General features: G+C 70.5%; 2 protein-coding genes across 6 annotated transcripts; both read left to right on the top strand.

Annotated features, from left to right (window-relative positions):
- Positions 1-1,548: 1,548 nt before the first annotated feature.
- SIDT2 (SID1 transmembrane family member 2) lies at positions 1,549-8,554 on the top strand. Of its 5 annotated transcripts, none has more exons than XM_062014119.1 (28): positions 1,549-2,042; positions 2,185-2,306; positions 2,794-2,955; positions 3,056-3,083; positions 3,167-3,268; positions 3,346-3,429; positions 3,572-3,683; positions 3,774-3,839; positions 3,950-4,043; positions 4,126-4,181; positions 4,465-4,476; positions 4,585-4,656; positions 4,732-4,806; positions 5,051-5,113; positions 5,352-5,473; positions 5,548-5,621; positions 5,707-5,773; positions 5,915-5,988; positions 6,080-6,203; positions 6,284-6,401; positions 6,476-6,612; positions 6,724-6,832; positions 6,933-7,009; positions 7,099-7,145; positions 7,430-7,535; positions 7,626-7,736; positions 7,834-7,947; positions 8,031-8,554. In XM_062014119.1, the coding sequence occupies exons 1-28, from the start codon at positions 1,836-1,838 to the stop codon at positions 8,091-8,093; spliced, it is 2,598 nt and encodes an 865-aa protein (XP_061870103.1). In that variant the 5' UTR covers positions 1,549-1,835; the 3' UTR covers positions 8,094-8,554. The 5 variants fall into 5 exon arrangements, with proteins under 5 accessions (XP_061870103.1, XP_061870102.1, XP_061870104.1 ...); XM_062014117.1 differs by having other exon boundaries at positions 1,553-2,042; positions 3,038-3,083; XM_062014118.1 differs by lacking the exon at positions 4,465-4,476 and having other exon boundaries at positions 3,038-3,083.
- Positions 8,555-8,639: 85 nt separating this feature from the next.
- On the top strand, positions 8,640-11,108 carry TAGLN (transgelin). Its single transcript, XM_062014127.1, has 5 exons — positions 8,640-8,969; positions 9,972-10,175; positions 10,249-10,426; positions 10,513-10,615; positions 10,732-11,108. Exons 2-5 carry the CDS (start codon positions 9,996-9,998, stop codon positions 10,871-10,873), a joined length of 603 nt encoding a protein of 200 aa, XP_061870111.1. The 5' UTR covers positions 8,640-8,969; positions 9,972-9,995; the 3' UTR covers positions 10,874-11,108.
- Positions 11,109-11,229: the final 121 nt, after the last annotated feature.

Raw genomic sequence — 11,229 nt, 5'->3', positions numbered from 1 at the left:
CTGAGCCAAACACCAAGCACCTGGCTGCAGGATGTGTGGCAAAGCTTTGGCTGCAGCTCGGGGTGCCCAGTGTCCCTGGGGCTTAGGCCACTGGGACCCTGTGACTGTTACAGGGCAAAGGGAGCTCTGCAGAGCTTCTCCCCTCCCTCAAGAGCCCCCTTTGCTTGGGACAGATCTGTGCCAGGGCCTGCTGCCTCTGAGCAATGCCAGCGCCCTGCCTGTGGGCGCAGGGAAAGGCAACAGGAAGGGTGCCAAGGGACAGAGTCTGCTGTGACTTGCTGGGCAGCAGGAGGCTGGTGAGGAGCCCTGAGCTGGGTGTGAGACGAGGCCCTCCCTGCAGGCGCTGCCACCACCTTTCCTGGGCCAAACACCCTCCCGCACCCCCTGCCCTCCGCCCCGCAGGGGATGCCACACCGACCTCCTGCCCCCTGTCATTGTCTCCAGCTCCCACCAGCTCCTCGCCCCTCGGTCAATATCCGTTTCTTCTCCCTGAGCTCCCAGGGATGGGTTTTGTCTGTTTCCTTTCAGCAGGCTGAGCTCAGAGCCCCGCTTACCGTCACCCTGGTCCAGCTCTGGCGTCGGTTCTGCTTCTCCCTCCTGTCCCCCAGCCCCTCACTCCTTCAGCTGCTGCCGGCGGCACCACCCAGCCCTGGAAACCATCGGCAGGCTCCCAGGAAAGTGCTTTGGGACCCTCGCTGAGGGCACCTGTAGAAATAAAGTGCACAATAGCAGCAGTGCTCTTGGCTCCTGACATTTGTCCAGGGCAGAACAGCAGGAGGCGGGTGGCAGAGGCCAGGGGTGGCAGTTCAGGCTTGGAAAACGGCTTCCTATGAGATAAAGCGGGTCTGGGCTGTCTCAGCACGGGGGGTAAAGCCACAAAAACCCGCTCACACACACAGAAGGGTGACAGAAGGGGCACGAAGCCCTTAGCAGAGGGCTGTAGGCAGGAAGCTTGGCAGTGGAGGGGCTGTTTGAGCACCTGAAGGAAGGGTGCCCGTACCCCACCTCGCAGGGACCTCTGCAGCACGGGCTGGGCAAGGGCCCTGGGCATCCCGAGTGCAGCCAGGCCTCGGGGGCCACAGGCTGGAGCTGGGCAGAGGAGCAGTCTCAGCCCCGTGCGGCCAGGGCACAGCAGCAGCATTTCCTCCTGCAGCAGTGCCCCGGGAACCGGCAGCGGCACCGAGCCAGCCCGGTACCGGGGGCAGCCGCTGCCGCGTGTCCGACCACGGACGAGGGCACGGCGGCAGCGAACACGTCCCGGGACCAACACAGGGCTGGGGGGGCCCCGCCAGCTCCCTCCCCAGGCCGGGGGCTCGGCGTGCAGGGCGGTCCCTGCCCCGCGCCCGGGGGTCCCTGCGGCTGACGCTGCCCCGTGGGTTCCGCCAGGGGAGCGGGGGCTGTCCCGCGGGGCCGGGGCTGGAGCGGCCGGGGCTGGCGGGGCCGGGGCTGGAGCGGCCGGTGCCGGTGCCCGCGGGCGCAGCCGCACACGCCGCCCGCCGCCGCGTCACTTCCCCGGCCCGGCCCCTTTGTAACGCCCGACGCGGGTGACGTCAGGCCGGGCCGTGTTTACAGCGCAGCGGGGGGACACGGAGTTACCGGCACCGGGATCGGGCACCGCGCACCGGCGGCAGCACCGCGGGCACCCGCGCCCGGCTCCCCGCGCTGCGCCCGCTCGCGTCGGCACCGGCACCGGCGGCAGCGGCCCGGGGATCGGCACCGCGACCGGCGGCGGAGGGGCTGACGATGGGGCACGGTGCGCGGCCCGGCTGACCGTCCTGTCCCGGCGCGGCGGCCGGTGCCCGTGCGGTAGCGGAGCCACGGGCGATGCTGGCGGGATGGCGAGCGCCGGCGCGGCCGCGCTGGCCCGGGCGCTGCTGGCCTGGGCGCTGCTGGCGCTGCCGCCCGCCCTGCCCCAGCCCCAGCCCCACGGGCACCGGCAGGTGGAGGAGAAGGAAGCTCTCTTCGACACCACCTACACCGACTGGGTAGACGCCGACCTGCTGCACATCTACGCCTTCAACCACAGCGTCCGCAGGAACTGGGTGAGCCGGGGCGAGCCCCCGCGGGCTCCCCGTCACCGCGCCGGCCCGTCACCGCGGCCTCGGGGCTGTGCCACGGCGGCCGGGCAAAGTCCGTGCGCCGGCACCCGGCCAACGCCTCACCCTCCCCCCCGGCCCCCCGCAGACAGAGGGCGTGCGGGTGTCGGTGAACGTCCTCTCGGAACACAAGGACCTGCCCGTCCTCTTCGTGGTGCGGCAGAAGGCGGCGGTGGTCTCCTTCCAGGTGCCCCTCATCCTGCGGGGCCTGTGAGTACCGGCGCAGTGGGCGCTGCACCCCTGCCCGCCGAGCCACGAGGGACCGTGCTGGGCTGGGGTCCCAGCAGTGGGCAGGGGTCCCATCAGTGGGCAGGGGTCCCATCAGTGGGCAAGGGTCCCATCAGTGGGCAGGGGTCCCGGCAGCAGACAGGGGTCCCATCAGTGTGCAGGGGTCCCATCAGTGGGCACGGGTCCCAGCAGCGGGCAGGGGTCCCAGCAGTGGGCACAGGTCCCAGCAGTGTGCAGGGGTCCCGGCAGCGGACAGGGGTCCCAGCAGTGTGCAGGGCTCCCATCAGTGGGCACGGGTCCCAGCAGCGGGCAGGGGTCCCAGCAGTGGGCAGGGCTCCCATCAGCGTGCAGGGGTCCCAGCAGCGGGCAGGGGTCCCAGCAGTGGGGCCAGGGGTCCCAGCAGCGGGCAGGGGGTGAGCAGGGGTCCCGGCGGGCGCAGCACAGCTCGGTGAGCGCCCTGCCTGCACAGCTACCAGCGGAAGTACGCGTACCAGGAGGTGAGCCGCACGCTGTGCCAGCCCCAGACCAAGGCGGAGGTGGAGACCCAGCACTTCTACGTGGACGTCTCCACGCTGTCCCTCAACACCTCGTACCAGCTGCGGGTCACGCGCGTGGAGAACTTCGTGCTGCGGTGAGGCCGGCCCCGCGCCGCGCTCCCCGGCCTCGCTGCCGGCTCCTCAGCAGCCCTCAGCCCCTTCCTGTGCTCTCTGCAGGACCAACAAAGGGTTCAGCTTCAACGCCACGGCAGCGCAGCCGCAGGTGAGTGCGGTGCATGGGAGGGTCCGTGCCGGGGCAGGAGGGCACGGCCACTGTGGCACTGACGGGCCCTTTCCCCCCTGCAGTACTTCAAGTACGAGTTTCCCGAGGGGGTGGACTCGGTGATCGTGAAGGTGACATCGGCCATGGCCTTCCCCTGCTCCGTCATCTCCATCCAGGACATCCTGGTAGGTCTGGGTGGCGGGGTCTCCCGTCCGTGCGGCCCGTGGTGCCCGTGGGGCTGACGGCCCCTCCGCCCCTGCAGTGCCCCGTCTACGACCTGGACAACAACGTGGCCTTCATCGGCATGTACCAGACCATGACCAAGAAGGCGGCCATCACGGTGCAGGTGGGCACAGGGCTGTGGCACGTGGCTCTGGGCCCCTGCCTGGCGCTGGCAGGTAGCGCCGGGTAGCTGAGACCCCTCCCCAAGACCCTTGTGTGGGATCTGCTGACCCCCATCTCTCACCCCCTCGGGACGGTGGCCTCAGAAGAAGGATTTCCCCAGCAACAGCTTCTACGTGGTGGTGGTGGTGAAGACGGAGGATGAAGCGTGTGGAGGGGCTCTGCCCTACTACCCGCTCTCCAAAGCCACCTCACCAGGTGTGCCAGGGGTGCTGGGGACGAGCCGGGGAGGGGACACGCGGTGGGGACTGCAGAGGGCTGAGGCCCTGGCCCTCTGCCTTCTTCCAGACGAACCTGTGGATCAGCACAACCGGCAGAAGAGGCTGGAGGTGATGGTGTCGCCGGCCATAACCTGTAAGCTTGGCAGAGACCACGTGGGGCTGGGGCTGGGGGCTCAGCGGGGCTGGCAGTGGTCCCTGGGGCCATCGCTCCCGCTGACCGGGGCTTGTCCTGGCTCCTTGCAGCCGAAGCCTATGTGAGCAGTGTCCTCTTCTGCCTGGGCATCTTCCTCTCCTTCTACGTCCTCACGCTGCTCATTGCCTGCTGGGAGAGGTGCCGGTGAGTCCCTGCCCTCGCTGCCCTGCAGAGCCCTCGGCCGTGCCACCAGCGCGGCATCGCTCACGGCCCCTTCTCTCGGCAGGCAGCAGAAGAGGAAGGGGCTGCTGGCTGCCATCGACTCACCCAGCCTGGACACAGGTGAGGGGCTGGGGGCAGGAGCTGGTGGCAGGGGGAGGGAAGGTCTGCCTGCAGGAGTCCTGTCTGTTTTGCCCCCTCGAGCCCATTGGCAAAGGCTTCAGTTGTGCAGTAGCTCCCCTCTGTCCCCTGAGCCCTGCTTGTCCCTGGGGACAATCCCCGAACAGGGGCACAGGGATGTCCTGGGGCTCGGGCCTCGCTGCTCCGGGCTGCCAGGGCTGCTCCGGGGCTTGGGCATCTCACCAAGTCTGTCTCTCTCCTCTCACGGCTTTCCGGGGACTCCCAGCATCGCTTCTGGGTAGGTGCCAGCGCCTGCCCCGTCCTTGGCTGCGAGCGAGCTCGTGGCCCGGGGCCAGGGGTGCCACGGGAGGCCGCGGCAGCTGACGTGGCCCTCCCTGTCTTGCAGGACATGCCCGTAGCATCCCCGACTCCTTCATGGGCCACTCGCCCTACGACAGCTATGGCTATGGCTCCTTCGGTGAGTGCCACGCTCTCCCTCTCCTCCCTGCCCGCTGCCAGGCGGCCGTGCCCACTCACCTGTCTGTCCCTGCAGGGAACGGCTCCTCCGGCAGCACCGAGGGCGTCTCGGACAGCCTGGGCTCAGCTGACGGCCCCTACGGCTACGTGGGTGAGTCGCAGCGCGGTGGCCGCATGGCCACGGCCCCACAGAGCCAGCCTGCCAGGGCTGCCCCGCCAGCGCCGCGCTGCCGGCAGCGTCCCGCCTCCGCCCTCTGCGCCTCGGGGAAGGGTCCCTGGGTCTCCAGCCTCTCCGTGCCCGGCCCGCAGCGGGGTCTCCGTCGTCGGGCACGTGCCGGGGAGTCCCCCGGGCTCAGCCCCGCTCCCACTGCAACCCCTCTCGCTTTCCTTTGAAGGGCAGGAGCAGTTCAAGCGGCGCACGCCGTCCGCCCCGATGAGGCCGCTCAGCATTGCCATGGGTAGATGCTGGTACCGGGCAGGGGCGGGCCAATCCAGCCAAAATCTGCCCTGCCTCCAGCTTGCGCCCGTGGCGCTGAGCTGCTCTGCTCCCTGCTCGGCGCGGGGCCGGGGGCGCGGGGCCATGCCCACGCACGCGCCCAGCTGCGTCCCGGGGCTTGATTGGGGGTGATCGGGGTGCCGGGGCGGGCTGTGCCGCGCTGTGCGGGGGCCGCGCTGATGGCCGCGGCTCGGGCGCAGGGGAGCGGGCGCTGGAGAACGTGGCGGGGCGGCCGCGCCTGGACTCGCTCAGCTCGGTGGAGGAGGACGACTACGACACACTGGCCGACATCGACTATGACAAGAACGTGATCCGCACCAAGGTGCGCCGCGCCCCCCGCGCCCCTCGCCGGCCGCTCCCCGCCGGCGCAGCCCCCCAACACGCCTCTCCCTGCAGCAATACCTCTGCGTGGCTGACCTGGCCCGCAAGGACAAGCGGGTGCTGCGGAAGAAGTACCAGATCTACTTCTGGTGAGTGGGGCGCAGCGGGGATGGGGTGCAGGGACCCCCCTCCCGAGAGACAGGGACCCCCTGACCCCCCGCCTGCCTCCCCCAGGAACATCGCCACCATCGCCGTCTTCTACGCCCTCCCCGTCATCCAGCTCGTCATCACCTACCAGACGGTGAGTGAGGCCACGGGGCTAGGGGGGTCTGGGGGCTGTGCTCCCCCCACCACGCTCCCCAGCCAGGATGGGGAGGGCTGGGGGGTGCCCCTTGCCCACAGCCCAGGGCTGCCACCCGCTCTCAGCCGCCCCTGCACGCAGGTGGTGAACGTCACCGGCAACCAGGACATCTGCTACTACAACTTCCTGTGCGCCCACCCGCTGGGGAACCTCAGGTGGGCTCAGGGGGGGCTGCGGGTGGTTGGGGGGCCCTGGGAGGGGGAGGAGGGTCTGCAGCACCCACACCCGGCCTGTGCCCCCTTGCAGCGCCTTCAACAACATCCTCAGCAACCTGGGCTACGTGCTGCTGGGCCTGCTCTTCCTCCTCATCATCCTCCAGCGGGAGATCAACTACAACCGGGCGCTCATGCGCAACGACGCCCACGCCTTGGTAAGAGACGTGTGCCGGGGTAGGTGGGGGCTGTGGCCACCCGGGACCCCTCGCTTCCCCCCTCCCCTCCCACCCCCCAGGAGTGTGGCATCCCCAAGCACTTCGGGCTCTTCTATGCCATGGGCACTGCCCTGATGATGGAGGGGCTGCTCAGCGCCTGCTACCACGTCTGCCCCAACTACACCAACTTCCAGTTCGGTGAGTGTCCCCCAGCCCCCCCACTGCCAGCCCCAGGGCTGCCCCTGCCCTGCTGACAGCCGCTGCCCCCGCAGACACCTCCTTCATGTACATGATCGCGGGGCTCTGCATGCTGAAGCTCTACCAGAAGCGTCACCCGGACATCAATGCCAGCGCCTACAGCGCCTACGCCTGCCTGGCCCTCGTCATCTTCTTCTCTGTCGTCGGCGTGGTGAGTGCAGCGGGGGGATGGGATGGGGTGGGATGGGATGGGATGGGATGGGATGGGATGGGATGGGGAGGCTGACTGCCCCCACTGCCCACGGCCCTGCTCGCCCTGCAGGTCTTTGGCAAAGGGAACACGGCCTTCTGGATCGTCTTCTCCGTCATCCACATCGTGGCCACGCTCCTGCTCAGCACTCAGCTCTACTACATGGGGCGCTGGAAGCTGGGTGAGGCGGGGGCACCGCCGTGCGGGGGGCGGGTGGGGGGCACCACTGCGGACCCCTTGCATGACCTCCCCTGCCCTCCCCTGCCCTCCTCTCCGCACAGACTCGGGCGTGCCGCGCCGCATCCTGCACGTGCTGTACACGGACTGCGTGCGGCAGTGCAGCGGGCCCATGTATGTGGTGAGTGCTGGTGCTGCGGCTCACGGTGGTGGGGACTCTGGCTCGCCGAGCCCCCCACCTGCCCCTCACAGCCCTCTCCCCCTTCGCAGGACCGCATGGTGCTCCTGGTCATGGGGAACATCGTCAACTGGTCGCTGTAAGTGCAGAGCCGAGTGCCCGCCGGCCGCCGCGCTCCTTCCTCAGCCCAGCGCTGCCCATCCCAGTGCCGCTCGCCCCCTGCTCCTGCCACAGCCTCCCCCGGCTGCAGGCCCCTGCGCTGGGGCCAGGCTGAGCACGGCCAGCTCGTGGCAGCTGTGAGCCGAGCATGGCGGCTCTCCCTGGTGGCGCCGGGGTAGCGGGGGGCCGGTGGGCGTGTGGGCATGGTGGGGAGCCCACCCCAGGCTGCTGTGCTGAGCCCGCTGCCTGTCCCTGCCTCCCCAGCGCCGCCTACGGCCTCATTGTCCGCCCCAACGACTTCGCTTCCTACCTGCTGGCCATCGGCATCTGCAACCTGCTCCTCTACTTTGCCTTCTACATCATCATGAAGGTTTGAGCCGAGCTCCCGGCCCGGCTGTGCGGGTGCTGCGTGCCCCTTAGGGAGGGCAGGGCAGGCCCTTGACCCTGGCCTCTCCCACAGCTCCGCAGCGGCGAGCGCATCAAGCTCATCCCCCTGCTCTGCATCGTCGGCACCTCCGTGGTCTGGGGCTTCGCCCTCTTCTTCTTTTTCCAGGGGCTGAGCACGTGGCAGGTGAGGGGGTGGGCTCTGGCTGGGCTCTGGCCGGGCTCTGGCTGGGCTCTGGCTGGGCGTGGGGTCGGCGCAGTGACTGACGGCCGTGTCCCGGCAGAAAACGCCGGCCGAGTCCCGGGAGCACAACCGCGACTGCATCCTGCTCGACTTCTTTGACGACCACGACATCTGGCACTTCCTCTCCTCCATCGCCATGTTCGGCTCTTTCCTGGTAGGTGCTGCCGGCCGCCGGCACGGCCGCCTCTGGGCCCCGGCCCCACGGCTCACGGTGACCCCGCTGCCCCGGCTCCGCAGGTGCTGCTGACGCTGGACGATGACCTGGACTGTGTCCAGCGGGACAAGATCTACGTGTTCTAGGGGCCCGCGGCTGCCCCGGCGCCGTGCCAAAGCCCCGGGAGCGGGGACCCGCCGGGCCGCCACGTGCCTCAGGGGAGGGCTGCCCGTGCCAGGGGCCCGCCGGCTGCTCCGTCCCCCTCTCCGTGCAGCCCGGGGGTCCCAGTGTGCCTCCTTCCCCCTGCCCCGGCTGGGTCCCTGCCCGGTGCCGTGTGCCCGTCCCGAGGCCGGCTGTGGGCAGAGCCAGGGCTGGGGGCTGCCCGTCCCTGGTGGCAAGTGACACTGGAGAAGGTGCTGCTGCCGCTCCGTGCCCGCCGTGCCAGCAGCCCCGCGGCCCCCGAGCGCGGGGGCTCTGTTCAGTGCCTGAGTGGGGGGGGGATGGGGGGTGCGGTGGTGCCAGGGGGTGCGGGGGCCCCGCCGCTGCTCCCCACGAGCGGGTCTGCGGGGAGGAACTCGCATTAAAGTGTCTGCACTTTGCCCCTCTGCAGCCTCGTCCCTGGGCGGCGCTGGGGGGGCTGTGCCACGCTGGCGGCACGCCGTGGGTACCCCCGGGGCAGCCCCGGCCGTGAGCGCGCGGGGAAACCAGCCGTGAAGTCGGGACAGAAGCCCTGGGCGACAGCCTGGCTATAAAAGGACTTGGTCCATCGGCCCCCGGCCGCGCTCGCCGGCCCCGGGGCGGAGGCACGCGGGGAATGCTCGGGCACGGGCTGCAGTCACCGGTTTTCGGAGTCTTTCCCCAAATATGGTGCCTGGGACAGAGGGATGGTGCGGGGAGGAGGCGGCCCCGGGGGCACTGACATCACTGTCCCGGCGCCGGCCTTTTAGCGCAGGGTCTGGCTCGGAACTGTTCAGTGCGCTGCTCCCGCGGCCGGCATCAGCCCTCGCCTCCGAGCACACGCCGTGAGTCCCGCGGGGGGGCGGGGAGGGCGCGGGGAGGGGGCCCGCGGTGGGGACCCCGGCCCCTGGCACTGGGGTGCCGCTGCTCCCGGGCTGGGGCTGCCGCCCGGGGGGTTCTGCCCTGCTCCTGCTGCCCTGCACCAGCTGTGGGTCGGTTGGGCTCACGGTGTGGGGCTGGAGGGGCTCAGCGGGGGGCTCGCGGCAGGCTGGGGGCTACAACCCCACTTGCCTGTATCTGTGCTGAGCCTCGGTGGGATGAGAGCTGGGCACGGGCTGGCAGGTCCGGAGGCAGCTGGTGCCGGTGGGCACCGCTGTGCGGCTGAAGGAGCCGTGGTTGCGGCAGCTGGGGGCCGCAGGTGATGCCTCTGTGCCAGGCTGCGGCAGGGCAGGGTGTGGAACTGGCTGTGGCACTACCAGATGTGACTGGTGGTGCTCAGGACCCGAGCTACGAGGCTGATGGGGTGCCCCTGCCTTGCCCCATGGCTCGTGGCAGCTCACCGCATCACCCGTGGGGTTCCCCTGCATCGCCAGCAGCCAGCGGGCTGCCATCCGGAGCGGCACCGAGCTGTGCCAGCTCTCAGCTCACCCTGCAGTACCCATGGCATGGCTGGAGCCCGGCGTGGCTGCGGGGGCACAGCCCTGGCGCTCCCTGGCAGGCAGCTGTGCCGGCTCCACCAAGGGCTTGGCGGCTGCCTCTCACCGCCTCTCCCTCCTGGCATCCTCCCCGGCCCCTGGGGCCCTACCTACCCTCCCTGCCCGGACCATTCCCTTACAAGGGCACGGGCATGGCTCCCGCCGCCATCCCGCCGCGCCTCCCCGCCCCTGGCACCACCGTGCCACGGCCCCCCAGCCCCCTCGTGCCCCGCCACAGCTGGCGCTGGCCATGGCTGTGCACTCACCTCGGCTGGAGCCGAAGGGCCGGCACGTGGTGAGGGAAGAGTCGGGTGCCGGCGTGGCCGCGGGGTGCCCGGCCGGAGCCACGGCATCCCCCCGTGCCGCCGGCAGGTCTCCCTCCCGCCCGCCGCAGCCATGGCGAACAAGGGCCCGGCCTACGGCATGAGCAGGGACGTGCAGTCCAAGATCGAGAAGAAGTACGACGATGAGCTGGAGGAGCGGCTGGTGGAGTGGATCGTGGCGCAGTGCGGGGCGGCCGTGGGCCGGCCCGAGCGGGGCCGCCTGGGCTTCCAGGTCTGGCTGAAGAACGGCATCGTAAGTGCGGGGCCGGGGGCCCGGCGGGGGCTCTGCCCGCGGCGCGGCCGGCTCAGCCTCTGCTCTGCCACAGGTCCTCAGCAGGCTGGTCAACAGCCTCTACCCCGACGGCTCCAAGCCCGTCAAGATCCCCGACACCCCCCCCACCATGGTGTTCAAGCAGATGGAGCAGATCGCCCAGTTCCTCAAGGCCGCCGAGGACTACGGCGTGGTGAAGACCGACGTGTTCCAGACCGTCGACCTCTTTGAAGGTGTGGCGGGGCGGGCGGGAGGGCGGCCGTGGCGCGGGGGCCGCGGGGCCGTGCCCCTCCTCACGCCCTCCCCGTGTCCCTCACAGCCAAGGACATGGCGGCGGTGCAGAGGACGCTGATGGCCCTGGGCAGCCTGGCGGTCACCAAGAACGACGGCAACTACCACGGGGACCCCAACTGGTTCATGAAGTAAGCGGGGCGTGGGGAAGCGCAGCCTCCCACAGCGCCCCGGGGCGAGAGGCTGCGGGCCGGGTGGGCGGGGGGCTGCGGCTCCCCGTGACCAGGCTCCTTTCCCCTCCGTGCAGGAAGGCGCAGGAGCACAAGCGGGAGTTCACCGAGAGCCAGCTGAAGGAGGGCAAGAACGTCATCGGGCTACAGATGGGCAGCAACAAGGGCGCGTCACAGGCGGGCATGAGCTACGGGCGGCCCCGGCAGATCATCAGCTAAAGCGCCCGCCCCGCCGGGACCCGCCGCCCCTCGCCCGGCGCTGACCCATTGCCGAGGAGGGGCCCGGCCGCGGCCCCCGCGCTGCCCCGCCGCCTGCCCCCTGCCGCCACGCGCCCGCCGCAGCCCCGCACCGCCCCGCGCCGCCGCGGACACCCGCTGCCAACGGGCACCAAAGGAAAATTGGCCTCGGTTTTCTACTTCGTTTTTGTTCAAAATTAAAAGGTTCTTCATCGAGGCCGCCGGTGCCCGTGTCATGTCCCTGCGCCGCGTCCCTGCGCCGCGTCCCTGCCTGCCGGAGAGCGGGGAGGGCCGGGAGCGGTTTGCACCGCGGGCAAGTGCCGGGAGGGCTGAGCAGG

Source organism: Colius striatus, chromosome 23 (genome assembly GCF_028858725.1).
Source record: "Colius striatus isolate bColStr4 chromosome 23, bColStr4.1.hap1, whole genome shotgun sequence".
In the NCBI taxonomy this organism is placed as follows: Eukaryota; Metazoa; Chordata; class Aves; order Coliiformes; family Coliidae; genus Colius; species Colius striatus.
The sequence above is the reverse complement of the archived record's forward strand: the minus strand, read 5'-3'. Positions and strand labels throughout refer to the sequence as shown.

Bases quoted from the DNA above. Each gene is read 5' to 3' on its own strand.
- SIDT2 (XM_062014117.1), top strand. From the start codon at position 1,836: ATGGCGAGCGCCGGCGCGGCCGCGCTGGCCCGGGCGCTGCTGGCCTGG. The intron at 3,084-3,166 runs GTGAGTGCGGTG...TCCCCCCTGCAG, and splicing joins CCACGGCAGCGCAGCCGCAG to TACTTCAAGTACGAGTTTCC. The intron at 4,044-4,125 runs GTGAGTCCCTGC...TTCTCTCGGCAG, and splicing joins GCCTGCTGGGAGAGGTGCCG to GCAGCAGAAGAGGAAGGGGC.
- TAGLN (XM_062014127.1), top strand. From the start codon at position 9,996: ATGGCGAACAAGGGCCCGGCCTACGGCATGAGCAGGGACGTGCAGTCC. The intron at 10,176-10,248 runs GTAAGTGCGGGG...GCTCTGCCACAG, and splicing joins TCTGGCTGAAGAACGGCATC to GTCCTCAGCAGGCTGGTCAA. The intron at 10,616-10,731 runs GTAAGCGGGGCG...CCCTCCGTGCAG, and splicing joins GACCCCAACTGGTTCATGAA to GAAGGCGCAGGAGCACAAGC.